The sequence below is a fragment of the Chiloscyllium plagiosum genome, chromosome 4 (assembly GCF_004010195.1).
Source record: "Chiloscyllium plagiosum isolate BGI_BamShark_2017 chromosome 4, ASM401019v2, whole genome shotgun sequence".
Taxonomy (NCBI): Eukaryota; Metazoa; Chordata; class Chondrichthyes; order Orectolobiformes; family Hemiscylliidae; genus Chiloscyllium; species Chiloscyllium plagiosum.
Genome location: NC_057713.1, coordinates 107,994,570 through 108,013,487, shown reverse-complemented (window position 1 = coordinate 108,013,487; position 18,918 = coordinate 107,994,570). Strand labels below are relative to the sequence as shown.

General features: G+C 38.2%; 2 protein-coding genes across 30 annotated transcripts in view; both read right to left on the bottom strand.

Moving 5' to 3' along the window:
* The window catches only part of LOC122549303 (upstream-binding protein 1-like), a 144,378-nt gene extending 133,799 nt beyond the window's left edge, over positions 1-10,579 (bottom strand). For all 3 annotated transcript variants that reach the window (XM_043688891.1, XM_043688893.1, XM_043688895.1), the window contains exon 1: positions 10,509-10,579. In XM_043688891.1, coding sequence (XP_043544826.1) covers positions 10,509-10,579 — 71 coding nt within the window. The remainder of the gene's footprint in view (positions 1-10,508) is intronic.
* Positions 10,580-11,263: 684 nt separating this feature from the next.
* The window catches only part of clasp2 (cytoplasmic linker associated protein 2), a 320,784-nt gene continuing 313,129 nt past the window's right edge, over positions 11,264-18,918 (bottom strand). For all 27 annotated transcript variants that reach the window (XM_043688861.1, XM_043688864.1, XM_043688871.1 and 24 more), the window contains 2 exons: positions 13,234-13,350; positions 11,264-11,378 (listed from right to left, as the gene is read on the bottom strand). In XM_043688861.1, the coding sequence (XP_043544796.1) occupies positions 11,292-11,378; positions 13,234-13,350 (204 nt within the window). In that variant the 3' untranslated portion in view covers positions 11,264-11,291. The remainder of the gene's footprint in view (positions 11,379-13,233; positions 13,351-18,918) is intronic.

Here is an 18,918-nt window from a genome sequence, read left to right as displayed (position 1 = left end):
TTGAGTCTGTGATTAAGAAAGCGAATGCAATGTTGTCAATTATCTCAAGAGGGTTGAAGTATAAAAGCACTGTTGTGCTACTGAGACTTTATAAAGCTCTGGTTAGGCCGTATTTGGAGTACTGTGTCCAGTTTTGGTCCCCACACCTCAGGAAGGACATACTGGCACTGGGGCGTGTCCAGCGGAGATTCACACGGATGATCCCTGGAATGGTAGGTTTAACATATGAGGAACGGCTGAGGATCCTGGGATTGTTTTCATTGGAGTTTAGAAGATTAAGGGAAGATCTAATAGAAACTTACAAGATACTACATGGCTTGGAGAGGGTGGACGCTAGGAAATTGTTTCCGTTAGGCGAGGAGACTAGTACCCGTGGACACAGCCTTAGAATTAGAGGGGGTAAATTCAGAACAGAAATGTGGAGACATTTCTTCAGCCTGAGAGTGGTGGGCCTGTGGAATTCATTGCCACAGAGTGCAGTGGAGGCTGGGATGCTAAATGTCTTCAAGGCAGAAATTGATAAATTCTTGATGTCACAAGGAATTAAGTGCTGCGGGGAGAATGCGGGTAAGTGGAGTTGAAATGCCCATCAGCCGTGATTGAATGGTGGAGTGGACTCGATGGGCCGAATGGTCTTAGTTTCACTCCTATGTCTTATGGTCTTTGTGAGGGGCAGCTCATGCCTCACAAACCTTATTGAATTCTTTGAGGATGTGACAAAACACATTGATGAAAGTAGAGCAGTGGATATGCTGTACATGGATTTACCAAAGCATTTGATAAGGTTGCCCATGGTAGGCTTATTCAGAAAGTAAGGAGGCATAGGATACAGGGAAATCTGGTTGGCTGGATACAGAATTGGCTGGCCCATAGAAGACAGAGGGTGGTGGTAGCTGAAAAATATTCAGCCTGGAACTCGGTGACCAATGGTGTTCCACAGGGATCGATTCTGGGACCTCTCCTCCTTGTAATTTTTATAAATGAGTTGGATGAGGAAGTGGAACAGTGGGTTAAGAAGTCTGCCAATGACACAAAGATTTGTGGAGTTATGGATAGTGTGGAGGGCTGTTGTAGGTTGCACGGGATATTGACAGGATGCAGAACTGGGCTGATAAATGGCAGATGGAGTTCAACCTGGAAAAATGAAGTGATTCACTTTGGAAGGTTAAATTTGAATGCAGCATACAGGGTTAAAGGCAGGATTCTTGGCAATGTCGACGAACAGAGAGATCTTGCAGTTCATGTCCATATAGCCCTCAAAGTTGCCCCCCAAGTTGATAGAATTGTTAAAAAGGTGTATGGTGTGTTGGCTTTCATTAGCAGGGGGATTGAGATTAAGAGCTGTGAGATTATGCTGCAGCTCCAAACAGCCCTGGTTAGAACGCTTTTGCAATATTGTGTTCAGTTTTAGCAAAGATGTGGAAGCTTTAGAGAGGGCGCAGAGGAGATTTACCAGGATGCTGCCTGGACTGGGGGTCATGTCTTACGAAGAAAGGTTGAGGGAGCTGGGGCTTTTCTCATTGGAGTGAAGAAGGATGAGTGGTGACTTGATAGGGATGTACTAGATGATGAGAGGCATAAATAGAATGGATAGCCAGAGACTTTTTCCCAGAGTGGAGATGTCTATCACACAGGGGCATAATTTTAAGGTGATTGGAGGAAGGTTTAAGGGAGATGTCAGAGGTAGGTTCTTTACACAGAGTGGTGGGTGCACTGCCAGCAGTGGTAGCATAGTCAGATACATTAGGGATATTTATGCAACTCTTGGATAGGCACATGGAAGATAATTCTAGGAAGGGTATATAAGTTATTCTGATCTTATGATGTTTAAGTGTTGGTGTTAGACTGGGGTGGACAAAGTTAGAAATCATACGACACCAGGTTATAGTCCAACAGGTTTATTTGGAAGTACACATCTGTGTCTTATGATCCTACTCCATTAGCTACCTGACAAAGCAGTGCTCTGAAAGCTTGTAATTTCAAATAAACCTGTTGGACTATAAACTGGTTTCGTGTGATTTTTAAGTCTGATCTTAGAGTAGGATAAAAGACCGGCACAACATCGAGGGCTGTTCTGTATCAAGGAAACAGTACTATGCTGTTCTGTTCTATGTTCTATTAATCTAGGATATCTGGTCGGCCTCGACTAGTTGGACTGAAGGGTCTGCTTCCGTGCTGTACATCTCTATGACTCCATGACTATGACTCTAAGAGACAATTTACTCATCGCCCCTTTTACATCACTACATAGCCACTACGAATATCCCGGGTGTTACCATTGACCAGAAACTGAATTGGACTTGTCAAATAATTAGTGACTGCAAAAGCAGGTCAAAGTTGATGAATATTGCAGCAAGTAACTCTTCTCTTCATTCCCCCAAAGCCTGTTTACCACCTACAAAACAAAAGTCGGGGTGTGATGGAATACTCCCTATTTGCCTGGGTGATGGCAATTTCAAAAACACTCAAGAAGCTTGAAACTATACAAGATAAAGCAGCTTGCTTGGTTGGCACCATTATACCCAAACATTCAGTCACTCCACACCATGCTCATAGCAGCAGTGTGTACTATTTACAGGATGCATGGTAGAAATTTGCCAAAAATCCTAAGACAACGCCTTTCATACCCATGACCAATTCCATATAGGACAAGGACAGCAAATTTATGGAAACACCACCACCACCAAGATCTGCTCCAAGCCATTCACCATCCTGATTTGGAAATAAAGTGTCTCTGGATCAATCCTGGAATTCCCTCCCAAACAGTATTGTGGGTCTACATATAGCACCTGGACTGCAGCAATTCAACAAAGCAGCACACCGCCACCTTCTCAGCGCAACTGGAGACAGGCAATAAATGTTAATCCAGCCCAGTTAAGAGTCACCAAATGTTAAGTCTGTTTCTCTCTCCACAGATGCTCTCAAATATGCTGAGTGTTTTCATTCCACATCTCCATCAGCTACAGTATTTTGTATTTATTTTTGTATTAATCCAAATCCCTTCTGAAATTTTGATTTGAATTTCCTTCCACTGGCAATGCTACCAATGGCAATGTACTTCAGATCATAGCAATTAATTGATGATTAAAAAAACTTCTCAATTCTCCCTTAATGTCAATGTTTCCTCTGGTTATAGACTTTGCTATCAGTAGAAAAACATTCTGTCTACACCAAAATTCCCATGTTTCAGCAATATCTGTAATCATTTGAAATGTAATAAAAAAATCCACTGACACCTGGTTCCCATGCCTTTCAGAGAATTAACCAAAAGCTATTGAAGAATTGTATTGGCTAAAATTGACATCTGGAAAATAATTAATATTGCCTTTTTCTTTATCTACGGTAAAGGATGGTATGGTGTGCTTACCTTTATTGATCAGGGAATTGAGTACAAGAGTCAGGCTGTCATGTTGCAGCTTTATAAGATTTTGGTTAGACTACACTTAAAAAGTATTGTGTCCAATTCTAGTCGCCACATTACAGGAAGGATGTGAAGGCTTTGGAAGGGGTGCAGACGAGGTTTATCAGGATGCTGCCCAGATTAGAGGGTATGACCTATAAAGAGAGGCTAGAAAAACTCGTTGTTTTCTCTTCAGCAGTGGAAACTAAGGAAAGACTTGATAGAACTTAATAAAATTATGAAATGCATAGATAGGGTTGGCAGTCAGAATCCTTTTTCCAGAGTTGAAACATGTAATACAAAGGGACATACATTTAAAGTGGGAGGGGGCAAGTTCAAAGGATATGTGAAGGGCAATAGTTTTGCACAGAATATGATAGGAATCTGGAATGCACCATCAGGGGTGGTGGTAGAAGCAGATATGATAATGGACTTTTAGATAATCACATGATTACGCAAGAAATGAGGGATATAGATCAAGGGCTGGCAGAAGGGATTAGTTTCACTTGGCGTCATGTTCGGGACAACATTGTGGGCCTAAGAACCCCTTCTTGTGCTGTACTGTTCTATGTTTTTTAGAGAGGACCAACCATTATCATATTGAATGGTGGATGAGGCTCGATATGCTGAATGGTCAAATCTTGGTCTTATTTTCTATGATTGACCTCCTCAACATATTTGTGGAAGTAACACCCCAAATGGAATGTATAAAGACCTCCTTACTGTGCAGTTTCTGAGAAGCATTTGACAAAGTATCCACTTATTGTAAAGACAATTAGGGATGGACAATAAATACCGAGCTATTCAGCAATATTACATCACATTAATGAATAAATAAATCAAAAATCAGTTACACTAAATCTTCACATTTTGACTTTAAATAAACCCTAAGGAATGACTTTAAAAGAAACTGAAGGATAAACAGCAATGAGTATTCATAAGAGGAATTAAATCAGGTGGCAGTGGGGAGCATTAAAAACTCAGTATTAAGACAATCATGGAGTCATAGAGATGAACAGCACAGAAAAAGACCCTTTGATCCAACTCTTCCATGCTGACCAGATATCCTAACTTAATCTGGGCCTATTTGCGAGCACTTGGCCGATAACCCTCTAAACCCTTCCTATTCACGTATCCATCCAGCTGCCTTTTAAATATTATAAATTATACCAGCCTCCACCACTTCCTCCAGCAGCTCATCCCATACACGCACCACCCTCTGCATGAAAACATTGCTTCTTAGGTTCCTTTTAAATCTTTCCCCTCTCATCCTAAATCTATGCCCTCTAGTTCTGAACTCCCTCACCCCCAGGAAAAGACCTTGTCTATTTACCATATCTATACCCCTCATGATTTTATAAACTTTATAAGATCACCCCTCAGCCTTCAACGCTGCAGGGAAAACAGCCCCAGCCTATTCAACCCTGTAGCTAAAGTCCTCCAAGCTGAAAATGTGTTGCTGGAAAAGCGCAGCAGGTCAGGCAGCATCCAGGGAACAGGAGAATCGACGTTTCGGGCAGAAGTCCTTCTTCAGGAATATAAGATCACCCCTCAGCCTTCAACGCTGCAGGGAAAACAGCCTGAAGAAGGGCTTATGCCCGAAACGTCGATTCTCCTGTTCCCTGGATGCTGCCTGACCTGCTGCGCTTTTCCAGCAACACATTTTCAGCTCTGATCTCCAGCATCTGCAGACCTCACTTTCTCCACTAAAGTCCTCCACCCCTGGTGACATCCTTGTAATTCTTTTCTGAACCCTTTCAAGTTTCGCAATATCCTTCTTATAGGAAGACCAGAATTGCACTCAATTTTCTAAAAGTGGCCTAACCAATGTCTTGCACAGTCGCAATATGACCACATTTTCAGTTGCAGAAAAGATTTGTACTTACATTCAATGTAAAACAATGTTCATTGTAAGCTTTTGGGTCTGGTGACCTTCCTCAGAACAGTTTCGCGGAAGGGTGACTGGACCTGAAACGTTAATTCCAATTTCTCTTCAAAAATGCTGTCAGATCTGCTGAGATTTTCCAGCAATATGTTTTTGTTTCTGATTTACAGCATCCACAGTTCTTTTGGTTTTCATTGTAAACGGTTTGTTAGTAACCCTCAAGTCCCACACAGGCCTCTAAATGTAATTCCATAGAACCACTGGTTTGGAAAAATATTAAGGGTGTGTCTTCAAATAAATCAGGTAGGCAGAGAGAGAGATAAATCTTTGCAAAGTGGTTATATTTGTTGATTATACCAAACTTGGAAGGAGAATGGAATAGGGGAAAACAACTCAAATTTAAAAATAGTTGGACAAAATTAGTATATGAATTGAAAAATGACATGGAATTTAATGCAGTCATGTGCAAAGTACATTGGATGGGAAACTAAGCAACAAACATGACCAACAGCAAAGTTGAAATACCCAACTTTTGAAATGGAAGGAGATCTAATGTGGTGAAACTGATCTTAATTGGTGGCAGAAAATGGGCACAAATTATCACAGCTCAATATTATTACCTATTCAATTTCCTTTTTATTGATCTCTGTGGACATAATAGGCTTTCAATTCACTATCAAACATTTTGTTTTATTGCTCAAGACTAACTTCACCCTTTTTGCAGTCTTAGTAATTTTTAATAATGACTCTACTAATATAAAGCAGTACTCAATAAAGCCAATTGAGTGTTGGGACTGCATAACCAAAACAACCGAATGTGAGTGAGACCAAATAGGGATCAAACTGATGGGCTGATTGGCTTCCTTCTCGACGATAGTAACTCTCAAGTTGGGGCATGGGAATTCAGAAATTTCCGAGGAGAATCTTACCCAACTGATGGGATCTTCGGGTGAGGTCACGTGTAGAGCTGGGACCAGACTGATGAACATCAGAGGTGAATAGGTAAGAGAAAGGCAGTTGGAATATAATGTGAAAAAACTGACAGGCAATTCACTTTGGTAGGTGAAAGAGGTGCAAAGTATTTTTTAAATGATAAGAGATTGAAAAGTGTAGATATACAAAGGAATCTAAGTGTCATTGTTGATAAGTCATTAAAGAATAATATGCAAGTGCAGCAAACTAATTGGAAGGCTAATAGCATATAGCTTTTTTTGCTAGTGGATTTGAGTACTGTAGTGAAGTCTTGCTTCAATCTTTTGGAACTTGGTTAAACTGCAATTGGTATGCTCTGTGCAGTTTTGGTTTCCTTATCTCAAGATATTAATATCAGAGAGGGAGTTCAACAAAGATTCACCAGACTTTTCATGGGATGGCTGGAATATCCTATGAAGAGAGGTGATCTCATTGAAACCGACAAAATATTTAAAGGGATACGCAGGTAAGATGTTTGGGGAGTCTCAAACCAGGAGGAATAATTTAAAAATAAGGATTACCACTTCGATCTGAGGTGAGAAATTATTTTAGAGTTCTGAACATTTGGAATTCTCTACTACACAAGGCCATGGAGGAGCAGTCTTCAGAATCTAAAGATATTATTTCATGGAGGCAGTTCAGAGAAGATTCACTCACATGACCCCTGGTATAGAGGGATCGTCTAATGAGCAAAGACTAAAGGAGTTGGGATTCTACTCATTGGAATTTAGAAACATGAAGTGGCTTTGCAAGGTAAATGCTGAGAGGATATTTCCTCTCATACGAGAATCTAGTACTCAAGGACACAGTCTTAGAATCACAGGGTGCCAATTTAAAAATTGGGAGATGAAGAGAAATTTCTTCCCTCAGAGGTGTTGAGGGTCTTTGGAACTCCTTGCCACAAAGCACTGTGGGGGCAGTGTGCTTATATATATTTGAGGCTGAGGTAGATTCTTGATCAATAGGGAATCAAGGGTTATGGGGAAAGGGCAGGAAAGTGGGCATGTGGAATGATCTCTTTTGAATTCTGTCTTTGCCACCATGGTCATATCTCTCCACTAGTCTGTATAAATCATTAAACAAGTCATCAATGGCATCTCCTGGCTAATATATTCGCCTATTTAATCATATTCTTTCAATAACTTTATTAGTTCTACTGTTGAAATAATTGTCAAAAGTTTTCAGTATGTCTTGCTGCTGAAATAAAGAACTGCAGATGCTGGTGATCTGAAACAAAAATATAAACTCAACAGGTCTGGCAGCATTTGTGGGAGAAAACAGTTAATGCATTGAGTCCAGTTATCTCCTTCAGAACTGATACTAATAATTGATGCCATCATTTGCCAGATATTGTGAATTCTGTAAAGAAATATATTTCATTGTTCAGCTTCTGTGTATCCAGTTTAACAGCTGTTTTATACCTCAAGAATGGTTTTCTCCATGATGTCAAATTTGTTCTCCATTGAATTTCCTCTGAAATTAAACCTTCCTGGCAATACTATTTCTGATGTTATGACTTCCTGATGTGATTAGTATTTTATGTTCTTTAGAGATTTTTATTTTTGAAGTAGGGATGATTCTCCTGTATATTGCTGCTGTTCTGGAGAGTTCTCCTTCTCTTTGTAGCTTTAATGGGAGTTTTCCACCTTTTGTAGTTTTTTTTGAAGGATTTCCTGCTCTTCATTGTTGTCTGTGAAAAAAAGTTATATTAAACCAGAATTGTTCACTTCTTTACACTGGCTAATGCTTAAATAACAGCATTTGTGATTTTCTGACTCTCCACTCCTGGATTATACAAGTTTCTTTCTTCATCGCTTTCGTCTACTTTTCTTTAACTATGCTTCATGGCATCCATGATTTGTGGCGGAAATGTCTAATCTGAATTGCAACTTTAAGTTCTCCCGCTTTCAAGGAAGGAGACAAAGTTGTAAATAATAGACCAGCCAGCCTAACAACTGTCATTGGGAAAATACTGGAATTCGATATTAAAGGGAGGAGGAGCAGCAGGCTGGTGTGTAGTTTAGAATAACACTGTTAGCATGAGGGCCAATTCCAAAACTAGGTGAAGTTAACCTCAGGATTGCATCTTCACTCTGTCCTGCAGTAGAATCATGGCATTTAGCTGTAGGTCAGTTGAATAATTGAACATGGGTGTTATATGGTTGGCCAGTTGATTCTGATTGTTCAAGGTGTTGCTATTAAGGAGGAAACGGGGAACTAGAGGCTGCCATGCTTCTATGTCATTCAAAAAAAGGTTTGAACACAGTCCTTGCAGAGAATCCATCTCTTTCTAGGAACAGATGTCACTTCGATCAAGTGCAATGAGGCACTTACAAGCTTGACTAATTATTTTAATTTATAGTTAGTGTCGCCTTAGGGAACTCAGGATTATTCAATAAGTGTTGCTCAATCATGGAATCAGATCTAACTGTAGACATTTTATTTCGGCTTTTGCAAACGTGAACTGGTTGAGTACAGTCTGTACTCAACATGGATAGCTTAAGGAATGATGTTTGATTCAATTAATTGAATGGTAGGTCGAACAGGTTAAGCAAGACGTTTTCATACTCCTGCTATGCAGTGGTGATGCAAGTGATAATTTCCAGGATGCTATTGGCAGTTCAAAAAGAAACTCTGTTTACACAAACTTGAACCATACTGTGCATGAATTTCAGTGCCAGTGTAATGCCAGCTAAGCTGGCTGATTAAATCAAACAACACATTCATTTGGTTTTAATACGCAACTGTACACAACCAGGCCAAAATTACAAAACACAAAACAAATACCTACTGTTGGATGTAATTCCACAATTGGGCTGCACTGCTGACAATCCTGCATGTTCTAACAGTTACACTCAATCAATTTAGGATAATTAGTTATAGGTGGCTCATTTATGCTTGCCAAGAGTGACCATTCATATGCTAGGGCTGATTTTCTGAAAATCAAATAGAATAATTTTTCAAAATACAAAGCTTATTTACAAGGTATGGGGTGCTTATAGTTCCCCAGTGGCTGGAATGTTGCTATTTAGCAAGTAATCCAAATTGACTTGCCAACGATTTAGTGCTATTTTTTATCCAGTCTCATAAACTGTTGTGACCATTTAAAATTTGGTATTGTTGTGTTTTGCCCTGATGAATACAAGACAAAACAGCTTTGACAACATCTCTCTTTTCAGCAATATTCAAGTTCTGTACATTTAATTTACTACATAAATGATTCAGACTTGGACAAAATGAAGTCATTAAAAGCACATCCCATACAAGTATTGACTATTGATAGGAAATTCATATGCCACAAATTACCAATTTTTCCCCCATAATTTCATCAGAACAATTACATATTTAGTGGTATTATCCTTCATACATGCTTCATAGGGTTTATCTGTCAAACCCTTGTTGTAATCTTTTGCAAAACTTCATAAAGATTATAGCAAAAGAATCAACTTTTGTGACTCAAAAGCAAGATAATAATGTTATATACAGTTTATTGCCAGTGTATGCACATTTGTAAGCACATAACTATAAATACATCAAATAATACAGTGTAAACCAAATTACTATTCACGTAACACTATATCCTTGATGTAGGTGCTAAAAAAGCCAGTAACCGATTTGCTTAAAATCTTTAAATACATTTCTACAAATTTTTCATTAAACAAAAAAAAGGGCAACTCCCTAACAGCAGCAAAACAACAGTCTGATCATGTTTTGCTTTCCCAGTGAGATTCATTTTACCAGATGCATTCATTTTTAGTTTTGGACTTTACAAATCCAGCTCCACGAGCATCACCATCACAGAACAACTGGCAACAAAACTATTTCCAGTATTGACTTAGGACATGTCATTGAATGTTAGTCATTATTCAACCAGGTAAAAGTAGTAGACTTTTTTTTTCCAAGTGAAAGTTACATTAATAGGATGAAAGAATATCAATCCGCAATAAGAGGTAGAGAGAACACTAATGTAAGGTGCTGACATCTCCACAGTGATCCACCTTCATAGTTTTCCCAAATGGACACTGTCAATATTTTATGACCTTCATTTACTGCACACACATATTAGCAATTGATGTTAAACTTCCTGGAATATTTAAACAAAGCCATCACAGACAAGGAGGTCAGTAGCATCATCACAATTGTTGTCTACTTAAAGTTACTGCTGAGGCAAAACTTGCCACATAGGCTTTTTTACCTGTTCATTAAACTAGAAACTTAGAAACACATACTAAATATAAACAAGTTACATACTGAGCGTGCTTGTGTAGAGCACTCCACTCCGATGCACCCTGCTTGAAGAAGGGATGATGACACGTGTCCATTTTGTAAAGGTACAAATCTCACGCAACTTGTACCTATCCACAAATCTACTACTGAGAAATAGGACAGATGACGCGCTGCTGCTCAGGAATGCTCAGCTCTTCTAGCTTTCTTCTGTTTAGCTTGCATTACTTTTACTGAGCGAACAACAGAATGAATCAGTGAATAGACAAGTGACACTGGCAAAACCAGACAATTCTAGCCCCAGCTCTTGCACAAACATTAAGTTACAATCCCTAAAGTTTTGTTATGACAGCATGCACCCAAAACAAGGCAGTTTGCTACTGCTTCAATCTGGTTCTGGTCTGACTTACTGGAGGCATATCCTTTACCAATCATTTTTGATATCTAACCAGAAGTAAATTATGAAGTAAAAGGAAACTGTAATGCTGCTGGATAGTAGCAAAAACACTTTTCTGAAGCTTAAAGCATTCCTTTTTAATCATAATTAGCATTTTATTTATATAACTGTAACACTGGTAAACATTAATTAGAAGAAACACAGGAGTCTGAATGAGAAGAATTGATTTGAGTTTTATCTGAATTGACTAATACTGTTTCCTCTGATCTGGAATAAATTCTGGTGCAACAGTCACATGCAGGCTGAGGAAAGTCATTTGTTGTATACAGCTGTGATGTATCAAGTTCCAAAGAAGAGTCTTGAAAAACTGGTTGTTCTGTCCCCATTAGACTCATTTTAAAAAGCTGCTATTTCTAGCTTTGACCAGTGAGATCTGACGCTGAGCCACTTGTGCTGGAGCCAGTTTGTGCACGTTTAATGTACAAGTTTAACAATTTCATCTGAAACACAAAACAAATTTACAATGTTACTTTTTCGATATATGTGATTTAAACAGGACTGCAAATACTACACACCGTCCAACAGCAAAAATCATGGTCTCAATGGAAAAATCATGAGGGCAATAAATCATAACTACAAATATAATCTGATGAATAGGTTCTAGTAATATAATAAACAGTAATATGGAGATATGAATATTGCTTAAGTATTTGTATAAGATTATAAACATTTCACATTATGTAACTATTCCAAATGTCACAAATTAAGAAAATAAATGGAATTCACATAGATTGAGGCTGTTAAGATGATAAGCATTCAACTTATTTCACAAAGGCCACAAATGTTACAATTAAACATTTCATATAACACTCAAATATTTGTGATGACCTTGTTTGTGATATAAAATTAAGTGTACATATTATATTGTTAACATTATTTTACTTTCTAACAAACATGGCATTCTAATCTACATAACTGACAACCAATGTGGGTTGTGAACTACCATGTAGAATCCTCGATGCTCATGTAGAACATCTGAGATTATTAAGTGGATTTAAAGTATAAAATGATCATAATGATCAATCAACTGTATTGAATAGAGTTAACGTTTTGAGACCAAAACAAATTTTCTTCAAAGGCATTTTGAAGTAGTCAAATTGGACTCAAACTATCAGATGCAAAACATTAATTCTTTCTCCAAATGCTGCCAGACCTCCTGGATTTCTCCAGTATTTACTGTGTTTGTATTATAGACCTTCTCCCTTTTTAAAATTCATACCTATATTTATGTGTACGTGTTGGATGTCACGTTTTATTATTTTTCCTCAGTGTTAGTTGAAAAATATTCCTTTTCTTTGCCTGTAACACATATGCCAGACTGCACAGGTCTGCAAGGTTCCTTTCTCTGACCAAAAACTTATGTTCTTTTCAGATACTAACCTACAAATTACCAAGTTTGTTGAATTCAATTTAATAAAGTGTTCATTCAGCATTAGAATCATGGCACTGTCTGACTGGGTTTCCTAAAGAAATACAGGTACAATGCTTTTCAGCTTACCTCCAATGAAGTTCTTAAGTATTTATCCATTCAGCCATGTAATTTAGACCGCTTTGGAAATTTACAGGCATGGCAGGAGGCCTTTTGGTTCATCATGTATGCATCAACCAAAGAGGAGCCATTCAGTTGCTAGAGTTTCATCTTTTGCCTTGTAGATGATGGAACTTCAAATACATGTCCAAGTACTTTTTTAACTTTGGGGTTTCTATCTCTACTACAACTTTAGGTAGAGCATTCCAGATTCCCCTTGAAATCCCTAAAACCACTATTTAGATCACCTTATACCTCTATACAAAAAGTAATTGGTCCAAGAAATACTGACATAATTACATTATGAATTCCTTCATTCACATTTGTAATAGAAACGACCAAATGTAAAAGTGTCAGATTGCAGTACCTAAAATGGGACATAGGAATCTAAATATATTATGACACCTGTATGTACAGTTTTCATTGTAAATGGGGATGCTGGAATCCATGCATTTGGTAAACTGCATACAAATGTAGAAATTTGAATTTACAACTAAGAAACATTAAGAAATGTAAGTTGTGACATTTGTTTTATGCATGCTTTCAATTTCTTGAGTTTTCTTTTGCCAATATCATCCATTGAAACATAATTGTTAGCCTGAAAGGTTACCACACATTTTAAAGAAAATTATATAAACAGTTGATTTCTTAGCTTGAATTGCTAATGTTGTATGTAGCTATGTCACTGAGTACAGAAAACTATTTTCAATTTAAGTAAAATAACAAATTAAAGCTTTACAATAAAATATATAAAAATAATATTTTACCTTGCTACCAGTAAGTTGACCAAGGTGGGGTTTAAGATCTTCACCAATAACTGAATAGATGGCTACAAGGCAAAATACACTGGCTTTCCGAACACTGCTCTCTGTGTTGTCATAACCCTGAAAACAAATTATAGTTGAACGAAACAAATTATTCTTCGACCCTACTGTCATAAAGTATATTAACCTTTTAGAATGATTTGTGACATATTGCTTGATACCTTCACCCAAGAAATAAAACATCTTTCAAGTCTTGAAATTTTCAGTTGGCCTAACATCTACAGCACTGCTTTCTAAACATTTGTCTACTGTGACCCCAATTTGAGGGTTGAAAATTGTCATGAGCCTTCAGTGAATAGTGGGGATAGAGAAGACCTTGGAGAGAAAGGTTGGCCACTGCTGCCTCAGAACTTGTGACTCAAGTTTAGGAAGGCTTCTAATCTACAGACTTTTAAGGGACAGAATGTCAGATCTCTACTATCCATTCAGTAAAAGAATATCTTAATTTCTCTCTTCATAACCTCTACTTCTTGTATCTTCCCCCAAAGTCCTGTATCATTTTGAATTCCTTGATTAGATTAAGTCCCAACCTTCTAAACTCAAGGAAATAAAAAAACAAGTTAATGCAACTTGACTGGACAATTTAACCAATTCAGGGAGATCTGTTACCACAGATTTCACTTCCTGTCAAATTTGAAAGCTTCCTCAACTCTTTCTTGGAAAGACTGTAGGCCACATGAGACATGAACCTATGCAGGGAAGTTCATTTGAAAAACATGTGGGAATCTCAGTTAAAAGAACAGCAGAGCCTAGCTGTGTATATGCCAGTACAAGGCGTTCTGATTTGTAGATTAGCCAGAATACCGAGGCTTGGTTCTAATTCATGTCATCTTTGACAGCAAAAATAATTTCAATAAGTGCAATTTGTACATTCATGCCAATCTGATGCAGGAATGGATTCAACTGTCATTAGTATCTGAGTAGACAGACAGTATTTATTAACACTATTGGCAAAATCAACAGTGTAGATGCTTTCAGAGGTGTTGCTTTGGGCATTGTTTGAAAGCATGTATGGTCCAATACTTTTCATTTCTCAGGATGTCGGAAAAATGCAGCAAATCCTCTCTAGCCTCTTGTAAATGATCAATTAAAGGTAGTAGGCATTGGTCTTCCTATTTTGTAACAGCACAGAAAGTAGAGCATATTTAAGCTCAGAAAGCTTGGTCAAACTGCTGGAGACATTTTGTTTAAACAGACAACATAAAAATAGGCTATTCAGCCTATGACAGTCCTGGCCATTTGAAACAGCTATCCAATTAGTCCCATTACACTGTTCTCTCCTTTTCAGTTGATATCCAATTCCCTTTTGAAAGTTACCAATCACTTTTTCCAGATTATCAGAAATCACAGACTAGGAAATGGTTTTCTTCTGGTTCTGCTGTCAATTAGCTTGTTTCAGTGTTTTCTGGTAATAGGCACTTTTGATATTGTAAAAAGTTTATCCTCAAATACTCTTTTAAAAGAAGTAATGAAAATCATGAAAGGTTTTATAAGATCTCCTCTAGACTTTTTCTGTTCTCAGCACAACAACACCAGCTTCTCTGATCTTATTTTTTAGAATTGCAATTTCTCATTCCGGATGCTACTCTAGTAAATTTCCTGTGTGCAGTATTGGTCACACTGGGGTCATAGTACCCCAGGTGGGGCTTTATTTCAACATAACTTCCTTTACTTTGTACTCTGTGCCTCGATTTATAAAGCTCAGGGCTCTTTCTTTCAAAAACTTAACTTGTCCTGAGCCACTAACATCTCTGAACCTGAAGCTGCTTTGAAATTGTATGATTTTGTTTTCTCAGCCTCTTGTGCTTTCCAAAATGTATAATTTCACATTTTGAAATATGGTCCTAATATGGACAATCAGAAGGAGGCTCTACATGTATCACCATTATGTTGAACACCATTTAGAGGAAGCACTGATGGATATGACAAAATGGCCCATAAGCACCAATACTGATCGAGCTGGTTGAGTCCTAAAAGACATAGCTGTGGTAGTTGGAACCAACAAGTGGGGAAAAATATATGCAGCCTATTCCCCACCATTCTCTCTGTCACTGCTTCATGTGTCCATAATAGTGCAGGTAAGAGTGTTATGAAGGTGTAGAGATGTACTGTACGTTTAAGAGAGTTGAAAAGCTAGCAAGGACTGACAAAGCACAGAGTCCCGAACAAGGCAACAATGTAACATTTAGTCAAAAAAAAAAGCAGCATCTGGGTTGAAATAAAAACAAATTCGAATTTGGCCAGTTTAAATTATGTCCCAAGGCACCAAAACCCAATCAACCTGAATTTAGTATTTTGGTCATATTAAAATCAATGAAATGATCTGATGTTTTGGGATATAAAACCAGACATTTTGAACAGATGGGGAGAATTGCCAAAGACCAACAAATGTAGACTGCTAGCTGAACAGCCTTCTTAAAAGGTACCTGTCTGTGCAGGACAGAGGCCGACCTGGAAAGAATCTACAGAGGAAAATCTACAAAGGAGAATCGTTAAAGCTGACCGTTGCGAAATGTGATTTTTGTTTTGTAAATCTTAAATCGGGATTTTAAAAAAAAAATCAGGGACTAGTATTGTAGAGTGGGAGGTAGAAGATAGGCTTTAAGAGAAAGGACTTGTAAATAGTTATTGGTTTTAATATTCTCTGTAGTTCCATGAAAAGCAAGGCAATTCCAATCTGGGGTCAATGACAAACCCTCTGCTGACTGGTGTCACACCTAAGTCAAAGGAGGGTGGTTATGGTTGTCAGAGGTTAATCACCTTGGTCTCGGGACATCATTCTAAGTGTTCCTCAGGGTAGACATTTTCTAATTAACCTGTTCAGAGATGTTATTATATACCTCTCTGAAGCAGATGAGACTTGAAACTGGATTTCCTGGCTTAGAATTATACACACTACCTCTGTCCCAGAAAAGCCCCTATATATTCCACAGGGTGTATCCTTGATGAAGCAGCTGAAGATGGTTCAGCCTATGACTTACCCTCCATCATAAGATTAGAAGTGGTGATGCTTGCTCATGATGGCACTTTGTTCGGCATGGGCTGATAAGTGGCAAGTAATTTACATTACACAAGCAATGATAATCTCCATGAATGATTCTAATGCTCTTTGCTGTTTAATGGCATCATCATCAGCGAATCCCCCATTGTCAACATCTTGGGGGGTTAACACTAATTAGAAACTGAGCTAATTTCTGTGATGAGCAATTCATCTTGTGTTTCTTCAGTCAGGTGTGTGAATAGAATATTCTGAGCTTGCCTTGATTTGTACAGCTCCAACATTTAAGAAACTTGACACCACCCAGGGCAAAGCAACCAGTTTCAGTGGCACTTCATCCATTACCTTCAACATTAACTTTTTTCACCACTCACATGGCAGCCGCAGTGTGTACCATCTACAAAATGTACTGCTTCATCATCACCTTCCAAACGAAAATGATCTCTACCACTTAGAAGGACAAGGGAAGCACATAAATGGGAACACCATCACTGTAAGTTCTCATCCAGGCCACACTTCAATTTGGATCCGTATCAGAATTCTTTCAAAATTCCTGCAACTCCCTTCCTAATAGTATTGAGGAATGCAGCGGTTCAAGAAAAGGTTCACCACCTTTTCCAGGATAATGAGAGGTGGGCAACACCTTCTGGCTTAGCCAGCAACAACATTCATGAACAAAAAACAAACCTCCTCAGGGGTGAGAATGCATTGTAACCTGCAAAAATAAGGCTCTCTGCTATTTTCCCATAGCTCTCTTCATCCCCAAGCTCATGACCCTGGAACAGGGAAAACTCTGCCCAATGTTTCAGACGTCTGACCTTTCTCACTTTGTTGCTTTTATCATAGAAGCTCACTTGTCTGCAAAGTTTCTCCAACATTTTCTATGCTCACTGCTACTGTTTTGTTTCTTTGTAAATTTACTACCCCTCTGCCAATATTTCTTTAAACGCATGAACATCAGTTTTACTAATATATTTGATTTCTGACACTTTATCAAATATCTCATGAAAGTCCATATACACTGCTATACTCTTGCCAACATGCTGAGTTTGTCTAACGCATTCTGTATGTTATTTATAAACATGTTTTCTTCGTGAAAATTAATTTTGTTGCAGTTTATAATCTGCAAAACCTTCCCCACTATTTGCATTAGGTTGACTGAATATGGTTGTTGTGTTTTTTGCTGTCCCCATTTTTAAGACAACACAGTTGTTATCCTCCAGTTTTCTAGAATCAATTCCATGTTCAAGGAGCTTTGAATGATGGTAGCCATAGCCACTATCATTTCCATTTTTATTTCCTTCAACAACCAAGGATACAGTCCAATTTGTACAAGTGACATTTTCTATTTAAGTGTTACCAAGCTTTTAAGAACGCTTCATTTTTAGTCCATACAATTTATCCACTACCTTCTCTATTACTGCAACAATGATAGGATTCTCATTTTTATAAATACAACTACAAAATACTTGTAGCAGCTCAGCCAAGCACTTTGGATTGCTAGTTTGTTTTCAAAGTGGTCCCATCCAGCCTTTCAACTACCTTTTTTACTCTTGAAAAGTATTACATGTGCCATTTTATGTTTTCTTACACACTATCTTTTCCCTTCTTTCCTTTTGGTTGTGAACTGAATGCTTTGGGAGAACATCGAAATTATAACATCCTTTCCCCAACTGATGAAGATATTCTACATAACATTACATAAAACTTTAAATTCAAATAACTGCTAGTGCGGACTTAATAGAACAAAATATGAACGACAGGTAATCCAAGGGTTCAACAGTGAACAGTTAGAAACTAGAACTACTGTGCAGTGAATATAATCCATCTATCACAGGCTCTCAAAATGGGAGCTGCAGTTTTCTGAAGGTTTTTAAAACAAACTGCAGGACTGTGAAATAATCTCTCCAGTGGTCAATGGAGAGGAAAACACAAAGAGAAAAAAGACACTAGGGTTCCCATTTATGCACCTTTCCTTGCACCCTGCCTGTCATGGATTTCAATGTTGAGTCATGAATTCAGTACAAAAAGGCTTAAGAGTTACTGGGAGTAAGAAAAAGTAGTGAGAGGTCAGTTTCTGCTGTAGTATCTGGATAATATCCATCCTGAGTCACAGAACAGGTCTTTCCTTGCAGACTTCTGAAATCAATCAGCAAACTATGTGTCAGAACCAGCACTGTGAATTTTCCTGGAATAGCTCATTTGTGGTTAGAGATGTACAATTAAAGATGGCAGGTGGACTTTTAATGCTTGCAGGTTAGATCTTTTCCACTTTGAAGGAGAACTTAAATAATAGAGGGTACCCTCAATGGAAGTTAATTTTCGCTCCAAATTTTATAAGATTTAAATTAAAAGATTGGTTTTGTAACTAGGCTAGGATCCAAGGAGCAGGAGAATCGACATTTCGGGCATGAGCCCTTCTTCAGGAATGAGGAGAATGTGCCAATCAGGCTAAGATAAAAGGTAGGGAGGAGGGACTTGGGGAAGAGGCGTTGGAAATGCGATAGGTGGAAGGAGGTTAAGGTGAGGGTGATAGGCCAGACTGGGGGTGGGGGCGGAAGGTCAGGAAGGAGATTGCAGGTTAGGAAGGTGGTGCTGAGTTCGAGGGTTGGGACTGAAACAAGGTGGGG